The sequence below is a fragment of the Leucopleurus acutus genome (assembly GCF_964270905.1).
Source record: "Leucopleurus acutus genome assembly, chromosome: 14".
Lineage (NCBI taxonomy): Eukaryota > Metazoa > Chordata > Mammalia > Artiodactyla > Delphinidae > Leucopleurus > Leucopleurus acutus.
The window spans coordinates 15,822,903-15,842,595 of NC_139156.1; the positions used below are offsets into that span (position 1 = coordinate 15,822,903).

At 43.2% G+C, this 19,693-nt stretch overlaps 1 protein-coding gene across 4 annotated transcripts in view; it reads left to right on the plus strand.

Annotated features, from left to right (window-relative positions):
• The window catches only part of ABLIM1 (actin binding LIM protein 1), a 312,495-nt gene that overhangs the window by 245,275 nt on the left and 47,527 nt on the right, over positions 1 to 19,693 (plus strand). For all 4 annotated transcript variants that reach the window (XM_082854666.1, XM_082854663.1, XM_082854664.1 and 1 more), the window contains exon 7: positions 17,652 to 17,739. In XM_082854666.1, coding sequence (XP_082710792.1) covers positions 17,652 to 17,739 — 88 coding nt within the window. The remainder of the gene's footprint in view (positions 1 to 17,651; positions 17,740 to 19,693) is intronic.

Consider the following 19,693-nt stretch of genomic DNA (forward strand, 5'->3'; position numbering starts at 1 on the left):
GCTGGCCTGCAGCAAGGAAGCGGGAGCAGCTGTCCTGTCCTAATTGGACAGAAGGCAGTTGACTTGTCTTGAATGGGGAGTGCCTGGACCAACCTTTCCAGGAAGATGCTAAGAGAGCATCTGTGCACCTGAGATAGTTTGTTGATAAGGAAGTGATGCCACCGTTTTCACGCTGGAGAGAGTGGCAGAGGGACAGCTGTTTGGTCCCATAAGAAAGGGAGGCCTTTAAACTTGATGATATTGGAGAATATAGACAGTTGGTTTTCCTCTTGAGAGTTGGGAGTGTTTTTTGCAGGTGACCTGTTTGTTTCATACTGAAAGAATTAGAATTACTCTTTCCCAGGAAATGTATTAGGAGCAAATTACAGGAAGTAGGACTATTCTAGAAAGAGGTGAGAGGGGATAAAAAAGAATTTTTAAAAGGAAAACAGCTTAGAATAGAATAAAATCCTAATGTAAATTTACCAATATAGTTTGATTTCAAAAATTCATTCTGTCATTGCTCTACAGCATGGTAATTCTTCTCAGTACTATACTTACCTAACATATTTTGGGTCTACTAGTTTGAGGTATAATTCATTCTTTAAACAAGCATTTAGCATTTAATGCTTGTACTTGCTAGCTGATTGCATAATTATTGTTATAATATACAATTATAAAGGACACGGTCCCTGCCTTAATGGAACTTAAAAGTTAGTGGCGGTCCTAAAACACAGAAATATCTAGAAGCTCAAGGCACTATATGAATGGAATAAATGAATGCTGTTTATTTAAGAGTGCAGATGAGGCGGGGTCATATCCAGGTGAAATTGATAAGAAAAGTCCCTAGGGAAGGCAGCCTTTGACCCAATGCTTGCAGCATTGGTATTTTATTATATAAAGTAGACTATTTTTGCAAAATATACCTACTATGTGCTCAACACCTACAAGACTCTGGAAATATGAAAATGAATAAGACAGTGTCCTTTCTTCTGAGAAGTGAAAAGTCTAGTGGGAAAACCGGTTAAGTAACCAGCAGTTATAATTTATTGCATTAGATAAATGGGTGTCTACTTCCATCAGTGTTTAAAAAGTATATCTTCGAGACCAGAAATAAATGCAGTCGAAGGGAATGCCCGAATCTGGGGAGTTGGAGAAGGCTCACTCTAGAAGTTCTCAGCCTGGGCTGCACCTGGGAATCACTAGGGGAGCTCGTTAAAGCTGCTGGTGCCCAAGCCCTTCCCCAGAGCTACTCCACCTCTCTCGAGGGGAACCTATAATTCTTTAAAGCTGGACAGGTAGATTGAGACCAGATTGTGGAGGCTGTTGAATGCCGGGGTAGGAAGTTCAACTTTTGTCAGTAGGTAATGGGATGACATTAAAGACGTTTTATCCAGAGAGGATTGTGAACCATGTGGTGTTCAATAAAAACTAAACTGCCGTTTAAATGTCCTTAGCTCAGTAAAGGGCCTCTGGTCCAGTTGCTGAGTGGTGAGGAGGGAGGACGACCAGCATTTCTTTTCAGAGTGGCTGCTTTTCCGGGCAGCTGGGCTTTTCCTGTCGGTGTGCCTGCCTGCCTGTCTGTCGTCAGAGGAGCCGGCTGGCTTTGACTAAGTTCAGTAGACTTTGCTAAGGAGCACTTGGATGCCTTGACCTCAGAACTCGGGCCAGTCTGCTGCCCTGGGGCAAAGTGCAGGCTTGACATCGGCTCAGGTCACAGGGTCTAACACTTCAAAGGTTCCAGAGCTGTGTGACTGCACAGAATCACCGTCCATGTCTGTGACTCAGGCTGTCATCTGAGTCCCAGCATCTAGCCACGACAAGGTCACTGGCTCCCCTCTGACAGGACCCTCTGTCACCTGACATAACGGGTGGGAGGGGGCCGCAGGTGCGGCTGGCAGGGTACCTGCCCTCCTGGGCAGAACTCTCTGCTTATCCTGGCTCCAGCCCCAGGCCTGCCCTTCCAGAGGAATCCAGAGGGTTGGTCGCAGAGCAAGCCCCCACCCAGGCTGTAAAGACTGGAATGTGAATCATGTATCTCTTTCTTTGCAGGGTACGGAAATGCTTTGGTCGTCATCCAAAGACATGAGCTTTGCTTTTAAATGGGTTCTGATTTGGGTATTGCCAAACATGGGGTCCTGAATCCTTTCATACATCTCCCTCTCCGTCTTAGAATTTACTTTGCACTGTTTCTTCTTGCTCCTGACCATTAGCACTGACAGTGATGGCCAGAGCACCCCTCCCCGCTGCTCCTAGTGAAACAGTAGAGTCTGGGCTCTGCAGATTCTGGGCTGGAAGGCTTGGTTGTTTGTTAAGGGGGTAGAGTCCAGCCACAGTGGGAGAGGAAATCATACAAGGTTGTTTTTAAAAGCAAGTTGTGTTTTTCTGACTGTTCTGGTATTGGTTCCCACCCTGAAGACTCCTCTAACCCTGGGGAAGAAAAAATATTTTTAGTCTGATACTGGGCTGTAGGCAGCCCAGAGCTGAACCATCTGTAAAAGAGTTGATAACTCAGAGCCATGGTTTTAGTGGCAATAACTTGTAAGGATCACCCAAGACTCCAAAGCAAGGCAAGGGCTATGCCCAAGGCTCTGGGTCTTACCAACTCTCATGAAGTCCTTTAAGAGTTACGTTAGAATAGAGATATCGAGGAAGGAAAAAGAATGGGTGGGATAGAGAAATGTTTGCAATTCCTGGAGAAGACAAAAATCACAGAAGTGGAATTTACTTTAGCGATAGCAACTTGATGAAGAAAAGCAGATGACAAACTAGAATCTCCCTGAATTGGGATGACATGTTTCCTGTACACTATATAACAAGCTTAAATATTTTTAATTTAAAAAAGCCCTGCTTTCTGTATGTTTCCTACAAGTGACAAAGTCATTACTAAGACGATAAATACAGGGCACCTGCATGCTCCTTCCCATCCCCTCTCCCAGGCACACACTTGGGCCATTTGGCCGCCAGGACATGTGTGTTGATCATTGATTCCCTTGGAGCTTCTGGCAGGGACGAGCCGCTTTGGATTGCTGTTATGGTGCATTCCTGACTCCAACGTGCTCTTGAGTTGGAAAGGAGACCAGGAATGAGATCACGAGTAATAAGAAACCTTAAGTGTTTGCCCTTGAACAAGAGACAAAAATTATCCAGTTGGGATTAGATTTCAAGAATGTTGAACTTGAAGGCAAATATTTATCTCCTGGTGTTAAGAAAAGAAAAGATGTAAAACCTTTGACCTTGACTGTAGGGTGGTGTCTGCATTTGCAAAATGGGTTGCATTAAACCGGAAGCATGATGAGTTTCTCATTGTCCCCTCCCTGGAATTATGCAAATAGTGTTTAGCACATGCAGAGCAGCAGCTGACCTGGCGTTCTACTCAGTGTTCACCGTAATATCCCACTGGATTCCGAGAGTCTGTCCCTCTGGGGTCTAACTTCCTAAAGAGACCCCTTAAAAATCTCTTTCAGAGTGTAAGTATTTGGAAAGAAAATGGCCTAGAATCAGCTGGTATTTTGCAACCTAGTTCATCCTCTCCCTGTGTCTTAGTACTCAAGGTAAATTTACATGTAATTAACATTTATTTTACCTACATAGCAATCTTGCAAACTAGGCAGAAGCAATACTTTTCTACCCTTTTAACATTATAGAACATACAAGTCTTCTCAGACAGTACATAGCTTTGGGGGAAATAAGCAGTTGGGTCCCAATACATCCAAACAGGCTGAAAGTTCAGTACAGTATTCGACCTAACAGATTTCTCAAACATCCACCTTTTATATTCCTGACGTTGCACATACCGAGACTGGGGCAGCCTAATAACATGTCTAAAATGGGCCAAATGACACTCTCCTAATGAGACCCCAGGAACCAGGATCATTTTCTAGTCCACAATATCAAACTATCAGCCCAAGTGAGTTATTGTGTGCAAGGGATAGTCTTCAGAGATCCCTTGGATCTTACCTGGGTAGTTAGCTGCTGTACTCCCTCATGAGAATTCATGGAAGAAGGAAAAAAAAATGCTTATTATTTTTAAGCTGTCCAAGTTACCAAAATAATTTCCAGTCTTTCTGACTCTTAACATGTAGCAGGATGTAGGGGGAAGGGAGAATGGACTTAGTCAAAAACCCTAGACTGAACGCTAGCTCTGTAACTTAGAAGGCTTTTCTTAGTCCATAAATAGGCATAAGAGTAATAGGGTACCCCCAAAGCATTGGGTGGATTAAACGGGAAGGTGCTTCACAAACGTTCAACTACAAAACAAATGCAAAAGATATTATTAACAATAAAAATAATGGATAAGAAATGTTTAAGCTCAATCATGAGAGGAAAAGTGAAATCTTTTGGTAGCCACTGAAGTCCTCAACCTTCCAATTCCAATTCTTTTTTGATCCTTGCCAGTGGGCCTTAGCCCTAAGTGGAAGAAGCCACTTTTGAAGCTTCATGACAAAGACTTGTGCAGAGTGATCCAGGGAGTGCCAGCCACTGCCTGCTGATTTTGGAATTAAATATGAGGGCTATTTGCATTTCATCCACGTCTCTCCATCAGTTCATCCACGTCTCTCGAACAGAAAGACGAGGATAAAAGGAGAATTGGAAATTGCTCAGTGACACTCTGGAGATACTGGAATAATGGATACCTGATGGGATTAAAGTACAGAGAGGCCATTTTATTAAAAAAAAAAAAAATCATTCACTTCACAGAGGTTAGAAAACACTTTGGGAATCTATTTGCTAAAGTGCTCTTAATTTGATTCTTCTTATTTAATTCCTTCTAATTCCTCTCGGATTAAAATTGTAATAAAAGGCAAAAACCACTTTGGGTAACTGTTTGGCAGCACTCAATCTGAACATAAACGTATGCAGTGACCTTGACATACATTGTCTACTTTTATGTGCATGTACCACTGAAATGTGTGTATAATTCACCAAAAGACATGGGCAGGAAATTTCACAGCAACACAGTTCAGAACAGCCAACATTTAAAAACTACCAAGGGCTTCCCTGGTGGCGCAGTGGTTGAGAGTCCGCTTGCCGATGCAGGGGACGCGGGTTCGTGCCCCGGTCCGGGAAGATCCCACATGCCGCGGAGCGGTTGGGTCTGTGAGCCATGTGCCGCTGAGCCTGCGCGTCCCGCAAAAAAAAAAAAAAAAAAAAAAACTACCAAAATGTCCATCAAGAGTGGAATGGATAAATAAGATGTAGTATAATTACACAAAGGAATACTATGGAATCATGAGACATGGTGAAGTACCAGTACACACAGAATCATGAATAATTCTCACGGTGTTGAGTAAGAGAGGCCAGACTTATCTGCTTCCTGTTATGTAAACTTCAAAGACAGGTAAAAGTTAGAAGTCAGCATAGTGATTAGCAGTCAGTGACTGGAAGAGGACATGAAGGGGCTTCTGGGTACAGATAATGTTCTCTTACTCGGTTTGGGCGCTAGTTACAAGTTGTGTTGCTTTTATGACAATTCATTGAACTAGAAATTTATGATTTGTGCATTTTTTCCAGTGCATGTTCTACTTCAGTAAAGAAGTTTACTTAAAAGAAAAAAAAAAAATAAGATGTACCTCTTTCCTACTCCAAAGAAAGGAAAAAAAAAAAAGTGCATTCAGGACTTCCTGCCTACCTGGTAAGGGAGAACATTGTGATATAATATGTAAAATGCATGGCATTTTTTGTAACAAAGAAAAGAAAGAAAGCCAAATTGTAGAACACACTGTAACAACAATTACCTTGGTCAGGGAATACCAAGTCTAGCTAACACCCCAGGAAATTCAACCCCAAATCCTTGGGTCCCTGGTTACCCTCTAAACTATGTTGTATTCCTTAATAACTTTTCGGAAGAGACTAATGAGATGATGTTATCCACGCTACGTAATCAGTTCCTGGTTTCAAGGAAGTACATTTAATATCTGTGAGACATGACATGACTTAACTGGATTTGAAAATGACAGGCAGGCTGGAGCTGCCAGGGCTGCTTTACAAGGATTTAGGATCACATTGTCCCAAACCACGAAGACCACCTACGTCAAGAAATAACATTTGGGAGACTTGTTTTTAAAGGACTTGGTGTTATTTCTAGTGGTTTTGGTTTTTTGTTTTGTTTTTGTAACATTTATCACACCGTTTGAAGGGTTGGGAGTGGGAGGGATCGTGAAAGTAAAATTTTTGTTAAGGTCTTTAAAAATCATCTAGTCTTCCTTGAGCCTTAGGAAACTGTAAAATATGAAGACTTAATTTGGTACAATAAACCTTTATTTGTATTCTTTAAAAAAAAGGAAGTTGAAAGATGATACTGTAAAGTCATAGGAAATACGCCGTTTTAGGGCAGATCCCAGCAAGGGTCTCCCCTCGTGAATGGAGCTGCTGAGGGTAGGGAGGCTGGAGGACCTGGTGCTTCTGAGTACAGTCTGGAGTTGGACAGACTGGGGTTTAGACCACAGTTCCATTCCTTGCTAACTGAGTAACCTTGGGTGATTTCTTGATGTCCCTAAGCTTTAATTTCCTCATCTGTTAAATGGACATAATAACCCCATCACAGGGTTGTAGGGAGAGTCAGATAGAATATGGTTTCTGAGGTGCTTAGCGTTAGTATCTGGAAACAGGTAAATAGCGAAATGACAGCTGGGGCTCTGAAGTTCATCCTTTAGTTCTCTTTTGGCCATAATTGTGCAGGAAATGGTTGCTCAGCCTCTAGAGATTTGGGGATAAGGGCTTCTGTTGGCCTATTAATTTACCCGACATTTCTAGAGAACTTGCTCTATGGAAAGCAAGAGAGATCCAAGAGCTATGATGACACATGTGCGGCCCGCGTCTTTAAAGGGATGTATAGTCTAAGGTGAATGAGAGGGAGCAGGCTCGCCTGCACTTACTGGTCCCAGAGACTTATTTTGGTATGAACTGAACTTGCCTTTGGTTACTTAATTTTCATAACAATCCTATGTGGCAGGGTTTCTTATGCCAGTTTTTACAGTTGAAGAAATAAGTCCAGAAAAGTGCCCAAGGCCACACCATTTGCAAGGTCAGAATGCAGACCCTGCGTTCTCTTGATTCCAAAGCCCATCTCTTTCTACTCCATGTTGCACAGTGGGATGGGGCAGACAGCCCAGCCATAATGTAACTGAAAGTGGGGTCCGGCTGCTGGCCTCTCAAAAGCCAATAAAGAGGCCAGGTTGGTGGAAAGGAAAGTTTGTTTTATTTTCGATACTGGCAACCGGGGAGGGTGGACGCCTGTCCAAAGGCCAACTCTCTGTCAAGCTCTGACAGTCATCTTGAAATTGGTCATCGGTGGTCAACCAGCATCATCTTGATTGTTTCAGGTACAGTTAATCTTCAGTTTCAGGTTCCATTCGTTTCCGTTTCTTGGAGGCCAATTCTCGGAATTGTGGCAGCTTATGCCATGGCTACAGCCTGGTCATCATGTAGTTCACTTCTTCCACCTGGCGGGGGTTTCAGTATCTATAAGACAGCTCGCAGGATACAGCTCAGAATATTGTCTATGGCCCTTAAGGAGGACCTAAAGGTCCTTGACTATGTTTAATGACTAAACTATTATTATTTGGTCTCCTTTGACTGTTTTCCTTTGTTTCTGCATTTTCTCACTTCTCTGATTAAACTTATTCTTTGGCTAAAGTTTTTCCACGGACGAAAGGCGGGCTGAGGACATGGGGGGGCAAGGACCATATCGTCCTTCTCCATTTCAGTAACATTCGAGACAAAGTTAAATGTGTGGGACAGCCCAAGCCCAGAGCTGTGGGAGCACCAGAGAGGAGAGGTTAGTTTCAAATGCAGATATCCGTGCATTTCAGATTTATGTTTTGCCTTCAGTGTAGTTATTTGCTCTGCCTTGAAATTTGGCAAACTATTCAAAATACATGTTAACAAAACTTCTCAATCATTTTGGCCATCTTTTTATATCATACAGGATATTTCTATTTATTTTTCTAGTTGCCTAAGATTTCTGAAACAAGAGAAGTATTGTATCCATGATGTGGTGATATCAGTACAAGAGAATCGAACTTGTGTCCGAAGACCGGGATGTTTCCTAGTTCTGACACTTAGCTGTGTGACCTTGGTTTTGGTGCAAGTCATTTGGCCTCTGAGCCTCGGTTTGATCACCATAAAACATGAAGGATGATGTCACCTGCTTCAAAAGTTCAGAGAAAACTCCAATTAAATATTGTGCATGAAAGCACACAGCCAAAGAACCAGCCTGAGAGATTCCCAGTAGCGACACTAAGGTTAATGGCGTAGCCTAGGTTTTCGTTTCAACGTCTCATGTGGTCCCCAGCAAGTTACTTAATCTCTCTGCAGCTCCATTTCTCTTGTTGTACAAGAGAATAGTGATTCCTCTGAAGAAAGAGAAATACTGATTAGATTAGCAAATTAGGCAATTGTTTTCTAATCCCTTTGAAAATGTTCGAGTCTTTAGACAACTGCTAACAGTACAATATTGCACACATATATCTAGCTTTCTTTATATGCAGGTATATTTTGTTCTGCAAAAAAAAAAAAAAAGTCTATATTTTTCAATAGCTTTCCAAAGGAATCTGGACCCCCCCCAAAAGGAATGAATGCATGCACGCCCTGATGTGTCCTTGTGAACAGTGCACAGGAAAGTTCCTCTTGTCTTCCGGTCAGGTCTTTCCCCCACTCCCTACTGTTTTCTTTCTTTCTTTCTTTTAATTGTCTTGTCTCTTTATTAAAGAATAGTTTATGTACCATAAAATACAGTTTATTTTTATTACATTTAAACAGCTGTGTAGCCGTCACCACAATGCAGTTTTACAACTTTTCCGTCACCTCATTTTGACTTTGCAGTCAGCCCTGCGCCCAATCTTATTCCCATCCCCATTTCCAGCAGCCACCAATCTACTTTGTATCTCTTTCCGGTTGCCTTTTCTAGAAATTTCATAGCAATGGAATCAACGTGTAGCCTTTCGTGTCTGGCTTCTTAACAGCATGTTGTTGAGGGTCGTCTGTGTTGGATGTATCAGCAGTTCCTTTCATTTAAAAGCAGTAACTTTGCAGTATTGCACGATTTGAACGCTTCACATTTTGTGTATCTATTCACTAGTTGAGAGTCATTTGGATTATTTCCAGTTTGGGGCTATTTTTGGAGAACACTGCTGTGAACTTTTGCATATAAGTCTTTGCGTAGACAGAAGTCACCATTTCTTTGAGTTCGAAACCTAGGAGTGGAAGTGCTGGGTTGCATGGTATATTTATTTTCAACTTTTTGAGATACTGCTCAAGAGGTTTCCAAAGTAGCTGTACTACTCTCCTATTGCCATATAAACTTTAGGATTGGCTTGTCAATGTACAAATAATCTGACTGGGATTTTTGGTAAAGATTACACTGACGCTACTGATCAATTAAGAGACCAGTTAGGTCTTTCAGGAATGCACACATCTACAGATAATGTTTATCTAGCACTGTTAAACTGCAAAGACTGCTTAAAAGTTTTTGCCCTTCACTCCTTGGAAGGAGAAGAGATGGCAGTAACCATCTGCCAAAAGCCAGTATGCAGGTACACCGGGATGTTGCAGCCTTTTTTATTCTTTTATATTTTGAGCTGGTCAGAGGGAACCAGAGCGCTGGAATGCCATTGCGTATTTCGCTCTGTACCGTTTTGTGCATCTTCTCTGGGGAAGACCAGCCGCCGCCCCTCCCCCTGATGTTTGGAGCAAGGGCCGCAGTTGGGGCTCTATGGTCGGTGAGGTGGCAGGGCTGCAGCATGCTCTTCTCTGTGCAGACTGGCTGTGCACAGACTTGTGGGGAGCCCTGTGGACTTTGTGCAACCTGCCTGGGCAGACTGATTTATTCACCTTTGCCCAGGATCCAAACTTTGGGCCACGGCACACCCTCACGATCCTGCCTAAACAGGATGCTGCATCAGGAAAAAAAAAAGCATCCGGAACAGGGGAGTGGCAGCTTCAGGATCAAGTTGGTCCAGTTGCACTGGAAACCTCTCCCACTCCAAGGGAAAAAAACAACAAACGCAGAAAAGCCTGAGTCAGCCCTCGCATCGCATTTCTACAGGAGCAAAATGGGAACTAGTGTGATTCTGCCTCTCCCTCCCCACCCAAGCACCTGCCACGGAAGCAACATCCTTGTTACTCCCTTTGGCTTCCTCATCTACTGTCAGGTTTCCCCAGTTCACAATGATCTGCGTGGACTTAGGTCAGTGCTTACAAAATAAAACAAAAGCAGCTTTTCTGGGCCCCACCCCAGGGCCATTGAACCCATTTTTTAAAAGGCTCTTGGGTGTTACTTATGTGCAGAAAAGTTAGAAAACCCCTGACCTAGACCAACACACTAACCTCCAAGTGTTTGCATGTCCTTAGTCTGAAAGCACCATCAACCAGACCCATGTTTGCGAGAGTCTCAGGGACAGAAATGCAATTTGTTTACTCCTTTGGGTATTCTGAGCACCGTCTCTGAATCAGGTTAGATTTTTAAAATGAGACTGCAGGGGCTTCCCTGGTGGCGCAGTGGTTGAGAGTCCGCCTGCCGATGCAGGGGACACGGGTTCGTGCCCCGGTCTGGGAAGATCCCACGTGCTGTGGAGCGGCTGGGCCCGTGAGCCATGGCCGCTGAGCCTGCGAGTCCGGAGCCTGTGCTCCGCAACGGGAGAGGCCACAACAGTGAGAAGCCTGCGTACCGGAAAAAAAAAAAAAAAAAAAAAAAGGGACAGCAAACCTAGACCTTGATAGTTTAACTTCCCCTGTGAGAATGATTTCATTCAACGACCTTTCAGTGCTACACCCTCAGTTTTTCTCAAGGGTCTGTGTAAGAAACAACTAGTTGGACGTTTCCAGCCATCATCGAAATTAGTGTGGAAGTTGCTTTGCTGCTCCAGAACTGAGGTCCCCCTATGAGAATTCCTTTGGTGCTTTTTCGAGGCAGTTTACGCAAGAGGAGGCCTGGAGTCAGGCGACCTGGACTCACAGCCCAGCTCTGCTTTTTGGAAGCATTGGGAGCTTTGGAGACATTGTTCACTGTGAGCTTTCCTTTTTTGCTTGCAGAACAAGATTGTACAATAGCACCTACCTCACAGGGCTGTCTGAGGGCCGTCACTCGGAGCCCTTGGTCCCACGCCTGGAACAGAGCAAGACCCTACCGAGCCTCAGCCTGCGGTGACTGTTACTAATTTAGAATCAGGAAACCTTGCCTCTCTAGTGACAATTGCATGTGACCATTTTTTCCCCACTGTGAGACTTTCGTGGCGCATTTTCCCTTTTGTCCTCATCTACTGAGAAGCTCGGATCCCAACAAACATGTTTGCCTGAGTGTGGAGCCTTTTGATTTTTTTTTTCCTCTAAGGTTTTTGTTCCATTGTTTTCAGGTCACAGCCCTCTCTGATAAGCATCTGGAAGTCCTTTTTGGAAGGAGGCGTGGCATAAGCTATAAATTGCTGAAGGCTGACCTCAACGGCCATGTTTCATATCTCCTGGGCGGTATCAGGAGTAAAGCACTCCAAGAGAAAAGGGGTAAAGAGAAACTGAAAAGGGCAGTTAGCCATTCCGGAGCTAAGCAGATTATCTGTCCAAGGACGGGGTCTATAATTACAGTTCTGTTTTCTACTCCCAGTGGCCTGTTACACTGGCACAGGGCTTAGGGCGTCAGAACTCCTCCTGGCTGTCAGACACTATGGAGTCTTTGGTTAAATTCCATTCCCTGCCATCAAGAATGTTCTTTCTCTATCTAGATTACTTTTCTGTTAACACTGCCTTGTGAGCTTGTAGAGGGACAGGATTTCACACAGAATCATAGAATTTTACAGCAGGATGGGACTTTTTACAGAGGAGGGTCCTGGGCCTTGGAGAGGGTAAGTAGTGACATAATTGAGGTCCCATGAGTAAGAAATAAAGAAATAATACCCCAGTCTCCTGATTCTGAATCTTGTAACCCTTTCCCTGCACCCCGTGTCCACAAGGAGTTCAGCGCTCCTTTCTCTTGCTTTATAGCAGGTGGTATTTCTCCAGATGGTGTTCTCGCCTGTATGATAAAGTTTATACTTCAAGTTAGAGGTTAACTAAATAGGAATAGTAACCACACGAGTGTGACTTAATCAGCACCATTAAAGGCAAGTGATTTTTAGCACTTTGAATGTGTATGCAGGTGCTTTTATAAAACTCAACTAAATAAACAAATCGTTTATAGCCCATAGAGTTTAATGCCAGCCAGAATGTGGACTTCTTAACGTGTGCATTTTGAATATGTGAAAATAAGTAAGGTTGTAATTTTTTAAACAGCAGGGTACAAAGATGGATGGAAAATGGTGATGACAGGGCTGTAGTGAGCCCCAGAGGTACATCTGGTCTCTCGGGCTGAGGCAGAGCTGGTGTTCCAGGGTGTGGGCCTGGGGACAGGTACCCGGTAACCACTGCTCATGAAGTCACCTGTCACAACAGAGCCCACAGTGCTTCAAAAGTTTGCACTCAGGGGACTTCCTTGGTGGCGCAGTAGATAAGAATCCGCCTGCCAATGCAGGGGACAAGGGTTCGATGCCTGGTCTGGGAAGATCCCACATGCCGCAGAGCAACTAAGCCCATGCACCACAACTACTGAGCCTGCGCTCTAGAGCCCGCGAGCCACAACTACTGAAGTTAGTTGGCCTCGCGCCTAGAGCCCATGCTCTGCAACAAAGAGAAGCCGCCACAATGAGAAGCCCGCGCACCGCAACAAAGAGTAGCCAGCCCCCCGCTCACCGTAACTAGAGAAAGCGCGCGTGCAGCAACAAAGACACAAAGCAGCCAAAAATAAATAAAATTAAATCTTAAAAAAAAAAAATAAGTTTGCAATCAACAGCCTCCTCCACAGTGGATTGTGTGTTCCTCATCTGTTTGTAGATGGACGCTGTTTAGTCTCATTTTGCTCATGATCTGAAATACTTTTCCTTCTTCTAAAAATGACTCTAATTTAAATGCTTTGGATTCAGCTACACCCAATTTTTTTGGTTAGTTTGCATATAACCCCGTCTGTGTTCGGCTCTGATACCTTTCCTGGCCCTGTGCACAGGGCTTGTCTGTGAACCATCCTGGGTGCCTGTGTTAAGAAGAAGTGAAACAGAGTTGGGGTGGCTCACACATACAAAGGAGGGGCTCCCCTGTCCTGAGCACATGAGCCTGTGCCCCCCGCCCCCCAGGCCTGCACTGCTGCACAAACAGAAAGACTTTTAAACGGCTGTGCCACTGCCCTTCGATTCTGGCTCACTGTATCTCTTGACACGTTCGGCATCATGGGATGAAGCAAGTGCACGGGTCAAGACCGATGCCCCTGGCGTTATGCTGGCGGAGTTTCTCAGCAGTGGTTTTGCTCGTGATTTACAGAGCAGAGCCCTGCCACAGGAGCGCTTGACAAATCTTCCGTCCATCTTGTATGAGAGCTCATGTAACACAGTTACTCTCCTTTGCCTGTCCTTGGGAAAGGGCAGCAGCATCCAGAGAGCCTTTTGTCAGCATCCCAAACCGCGCTAACAAGCCTTTCTGTGGATGGCCCTGGAACCATCTCTGTGCAAAGGATTATTAGGTTGTTATTCCTATTATTATTGTATGCAGTACATCACAACATTTTCAAAATGTCATTTGATCGTTCACCCTAGCATCACTGTGAGGTAGATACAGCAGCGGGGTACTGTATGGTTATTAGTTATGGTACTAGTTAGGAACATGTGCTCCAGAGCCAGACTACCTGGGTTTGCAGCCTGGCCCTACCACTTTCTAGCTGTGTGACCAGGAACAAGTTTACTAAATCTCCCCAAGCCTCAGCTTCCTCATCTATAAAGTAGGGAATAATAACCTTAGGAGGTTATTGTTAAACAAATGACTGAATGTTTATGAAGTATGTAGAACAGTGACTGACACAGAATAATCATAAAAATGTTCACTTTTATTGTTAATGTCACCATCAACTTCATCATCTCTACTTTGCAATAGAGTTTCCAAGAGTTTGTGATTTGCCCAAGATCACGTTGGGTGTTATGACGCCAAGAGACAGTGGACTTTCTTCCTCTTAGTCTTTTATTTCCTTATTACACAGTAACATAAAAATGAATTCTTGTAAAAGATCAAAGCAATACAGAAACATGTAAAGGAAATTGTTAGGTTCCCACCCTGCTCCTTCCTCTTTCCCCACAAGGAACCATAGAAAACTAACTGGTGTGCATTCTCCCTATCTTCTCTCCGTGCAGGGCACACACATAAAATCAATATACCTATATATATGTGTGTGTCCTCTCCGGCATAAATAATAGTAACAGTGCCTGACTTATAGGGCTGGATGTTGGGGGGCAGAGGGTGAGGGCAAGCAATATACTAGCCCTCTCATCAGCTCCATGAGTTACGTGCTATTATTCTACCCATTTTACAGCTGTGGAAGTGAAGGTTAGGGAGATTGTCACCTTTACGGGACCACATGGTGCTGAAACTGGATTTGAATCCAGTCACACTTACCCCAGTATCTCCAGACTTTTGACCACTACTATATGTGGCCATATCACAGGCATTATTTTTCCACTTGGTTTTTTTCTCTTAATAGTGTTTGTTTGAACTCTTCCCATATAAATACATATACGTTTACTTCTTTCTTTTAATGGCTACGTGAGTCGATATTTTATTTCACTACTTTCTTATTTAGGTTGCTTCTGTTTCCTTGTTCTTTGCTGTTATAAGTAATTCAAAACTGAATATCCTTAATACATACACTTTTGGGCACACGTGTGAGAATTTCTGTAGAATGGCTTTTACAAGTGGAATCGTTCATCAGGGAGTAGTATGTACGTATACATTAAATTTCAATAAGTATTGCTTTCCAAAAAGAATTTTGCTCACCAACAGTGTGAGAATGCCTGTTTCCTCACATTAACCGCCTTCTTATCTTTGCCAATTTGTTGAATAAAAACACCCTTTTTCTAAATTGTGTTTCCCAGATTCCCGGTGGGGTTGAGCTAATTATTTGGGGGGTTATCGACCTTTCCTCTGGAAATTGCCTTTTGCCCATATTGCCATTTATTTTTCATTGTAGATGCTCTTTATAAGTTCTGGATAATAATCTTTTCTCTGAAATGCATGACAGATATTTTAGCCCTGTCTGTAGCTTTGTTTTATGTCTAGAGATTGTGTGTGCATGTGTGTATGTGTGCAGGCACACGTCCACAGTCAATATTTATCTTTATTGTTTCTAGGCTTTGCCTTGCTTAGGAAAGCCTTCCCAAGTTTGTTAAAACAGTGTCCTACATATTCTTCGAATATTTCTATGATTTTGTTTCAACTTTTAACTTTGTACATCTCTAGAATTTGTTTTTGTGTAGGTTGTGAATTAGGACTCTAGATTTAACTTTCTCTAAGTGAAAAACTCATTGTTCTCACCGTTAATTGAATAACCCATTTCTTTCAACTCATTTGAAACACCACCTTTATCATAATTCTCTTGTATGTATGGCTGTGCACCTGGTTCCTCTCTTCTGTCCCACTGATTTATTTTCTACCCCTGCACCAATATTAGAACACTTTAATTATTTTAGCCTTAGAATAACTTTTTATTCGGGAAGGGAAAAACCCCCTTCACTGCCACTCTCTTTTCCAAAGCAGTTTTTATATTTTTGTGCATTTTTTTCTTCCATGTGAACTTTTAAAATCAGCTTGTCAAGTTCTATAAAAGAAACTCCTGTGTGTATTTTGACTGAGAATATATTGCATTAATAGGTTCATTTTGGATAATTTGGCATCTTTACTATATTTAGTTTTCCCATCCGCAAGTACCATATGTCTCTATTTCTTTCATGCCCATCAGTTAAGATCCTTATGTAGATCTTTCATCGAAGGGTTTATTTGTTGCTATTACAAATAGGGACCTGTTTTCCCATCATCTGGACTTAATTTGTATTACTAGTGAATAGGAAAACTATTGGTTTTTATATATTAATTTTTTATCTAGCTACTTGACTGAACTCTTTTATTAGTGACCTTTATACTGATTTCTTTTCTTGATCTATCACATAGGCTAGGACTAAAGAAGAACGCTGGTGAAAGTGTACCCCTCTGCCTTGTTCTTATCTTTAGAACGCTTCTAATACTGCACCACTAAATATGGTAGATACACTTTATCAGCTTGAAGAAATTTCTTTCTATTTCTAGCTTACTGAGGGCGTGTGCTTTTCACTGCAGACTACACCAGATTCCCGTCAAGGGGCCTTAATTCTGTCCCCTACATTTTCCTTGAGAATTCAGAGATTGTCCAAATGCCTGGGACCTCCCAGCACTGATATCCCAGCTGACCCAACACAGTTTAGAACTGAGTAATATTTTCTCTTCCTCCTTTCACTCACATTGGACCCTGGATGGCCGAAGAGAAAGGGCTACTTTGTGTGAACATTTCCTATACTCCCCTCACATGCCCCCCCATTCCACCTCCCACCCCCCGCCGAAAAATTAAATAAATAATGCTGTGTGGATAAGAGCAAAATTCCACTTCTGGAATTTTCTGGCAGGCACCACTGAAAACGTTTCATTCCTGGCTTCTACTTGTAAATAACTTCCATTTTTTTTTCCACTGGGTTATCTTGGGTAGCTGACCACCATCTCACACTCTAGTAGCTAATTGGTTTCATAGTTTCTACAGGAGTGTGAGAAAGGAATCACTACCTGACCTCTGATTTCCTGTTGAGATTTCACGCAGGCACAGGGTGAAGTCACTTCTAACTCTGGGCTCTCAGCAGTGCCTTGTGCACAGTTAATGCAGAAGAAATGTTTTTATGGTCGATGGATGAAATGATTTAATTGCAGAGTACATATGATAAGTTTTGGGTGGCGAGACTTTTTGCTAAGATGTGGACGAAAGGATTTTGCTATGTTGGGCATATGCATTTGGAGCATGACTCTAAAGGGACTTGGCACCTGTCTACAGATTTGTCCCTGTGTCCAGTGACACTTTGCTTTGGGGAAGTCAACACCCACTGTGATGGCATCTGTGATATTTAAGAATGTGAAATGCCCAGGAATAATGCAGAGCCACCTCAGTAAAATGCCTTCTTCAGAAAACAATTAAAATGAGACTTTGGCAAAAGATTGTTATAAGCAGCAGAGAAGAGAGTTGGGGCTCCTTCCAAGATAAAAAGCAGCATATGATGTCTTTTACTATGGTTTTTCTCATCTTGATGTAAGCTGGGTAGATTATATTATTTTCAGACTGTTTAGCTAGGAAAGCAAGAACCTGCTAAATAGTATCCTTTCTTTTTATTGCTTTAGTACAAACCAACGCTGGCCTCCAACATCAGTTTGGATGTTAATGTTTTTGAGGTGGGCTTGTTTGGGAGATGGCGTGGACTCATCTCAGGCACATGCTGTATAACTGGCAACCGTCCAGGAGAGCCCAAGCTGAGAGACAACTGGATGCCAGAAACCTCAAGAGGCAAGGCAGCCTCACATAGCAGGCACAAGTAGCTGGTCTTTGAACCCCTCCCAGATCCAGTGGGATCAGCTCCAGCTTCTAGGGCTGTTGGTATAGGAAGTTTGGTCAATTGGACAGTTATTTTTCCTGCCTTAGCTTCTTCTCTTTTCCTCCAAATTCCCACATCCAGAAAAGAGGCTGTAATAGACTAAAGTAATAGACTAAAATATAGACTAAATATAGACTAAAATATTTCCTACCTCTCCTCTTGCAGGCAGGTGACAAACATTACCACCCTAGCTGTGCACGATGCAGCAGATGCAACCAGATGTTCACAGAAGGAGAGGAAATGTATCTTCAAGGTAAGGTGGACTCAAGAATCCAGTAAGTTCTCCCCACCTGGGGAAAGAAAACCTCGCTATGTTTGTTTTCAGAGAAGGAGGCATTTTTTTAGCTGCAGGGCTATGTGGATCCAGAATGAATGTAGCCAAATGTTACCTCATCTATTAGTATTAATCAGCCAAGCAATTGACATCCTGGCAGTGAGCCCCTGAGACTGTTAACAGAGGAGTGCGTTGCTTCTGGGTGAATGAATTGGACTTGATGTTTGCTGCTACGGAGGTTAGGCAAGAGTGAGAATCAGTGCCCCCTCCTCCCACCCAGTCCCCAGGGATATGCTTGGGAAACAAAAGATCAAAAGAGGGAAAGCATTTCTAGAAATGTTACACATTGGATGGCTACTTTGTCTTTTCTCACTTCACTGTCCTGGGGGAAGGATTTTGGGGGACCTCCCAGGCTGCTCTTATCCAGGCTTTCAGGAAGAAGAAAATCTCATATTTGGTGAATTGCATCACAGATGTACTTCATCCCATTAAGATGACATAGCTGTCATAGTGTAAGAGAGAGGGACAGAGAGTGAGAGAACACACCCAAAGTCCCTGACAGAGAAATTGAGAAGTTTCTGGTGTCAAGGAAGGGCTCATTACCAGAGGGCCATTCAATTATTTTTTTTTAATGAAAATAATTTTGAGAAAATTTCTCAGTGTACAGCTGTGACTAGCTTTTGTCTCCTCTAAAATTCTGAAGCTTCTCAGAGAGCTTTAGGGGAGGATTCTCCTCCAGTCAAACAGCACCATCTGTGCAAGCATTTTACTAATTTTAGCGGGAAAAAGAGTCATTAAATAGACAAGGGCTTATCAGTAAAATTAGCAAGAACCACGAGAGCTGTTGCTTATTCAGTTTTGCTAATTACTGGGTCTCATCGGCCTTTACATGTCATTTCTTCGTCTCTCTCTGCATGTAACAGTATGTGTAGTTTTTTTTTTTTTTTTTTTTTTTACAAATGTGTAGTTTTAATGAATGGTTTGCTTCGGTCTCAATTTTTGTTTTATGCAACTAAGAAAAGTCTCTGGAAACGATTCTTGAGTATTAGAGCAAAGCTTTGGCTACTCTCCCCTTAAAAATGCTAGCTATATGAGAAACTGACAACCCAAACGTCCTTTTAGCTTTAGAAGGATCTCTGAAAAATTTTGATTAAAGATCTCACTGGGGCTTCCCTGGTGGCACAGTGGTTGAGAGTCCGCCTGCCGATGCAGGGGACACGAGTTCGTGCCCCGGTCTGGGAAGATCCCACATGCCGCAGAGCAGCTGGGCCCGTGAGCCATGGCCGCTGAGCCTGCGCGTCCAGAGCCTGTGTTCCGCAGTGGGAGAGGCCACAACAGTGAGAGGCCCACGTACCGCAAAAAAAAAAAAAGATCTCACTGAATTTTAAAGGGCCCAATAAGGGCAAGTGAGAAGCACCAAATCCGTGGTCTCACGTGTGCTTTATATGACGCATTTCCCCTGAGGACAGGCTGTGAATCCATGAGAGCAATAGGCAGGTGTCAGTTTACATTTTCAGCATAGAGCAGATTTATTCTTCAGTTGGCCTCCAGGCTCTGTTTTAGATCTGAGTGTGTCAATTACAGCACCCACAATCAAAGTCCCAAGAGTACCTGTCACCCCTGTGTCTGCTGAGAACCGAGACTCAGGGTTCTGTCTGGGTGCAGCTCTGCACGTTCACATGGTCCTGGAAGCTGAATAGAGAGGGTGATTTCAGGCTGTGCACGAGTGCAGCACATTCATACTACAAATAAACAACTCAGTTTGGGCTACATTCAGAATTTGGGGATTGTTGTGAATCTCTCCTGGAGCTGGGCTTCTGTGTTCTTTGCCTGCCCTCTTGGCACGTCCTTGAAGAATGAGCAGTTGCATCCTCCCAGCATCAGATGTTCTCTCTGGCTCCCATTCCTTACGTGTCTGACCTCTGGAGAACCG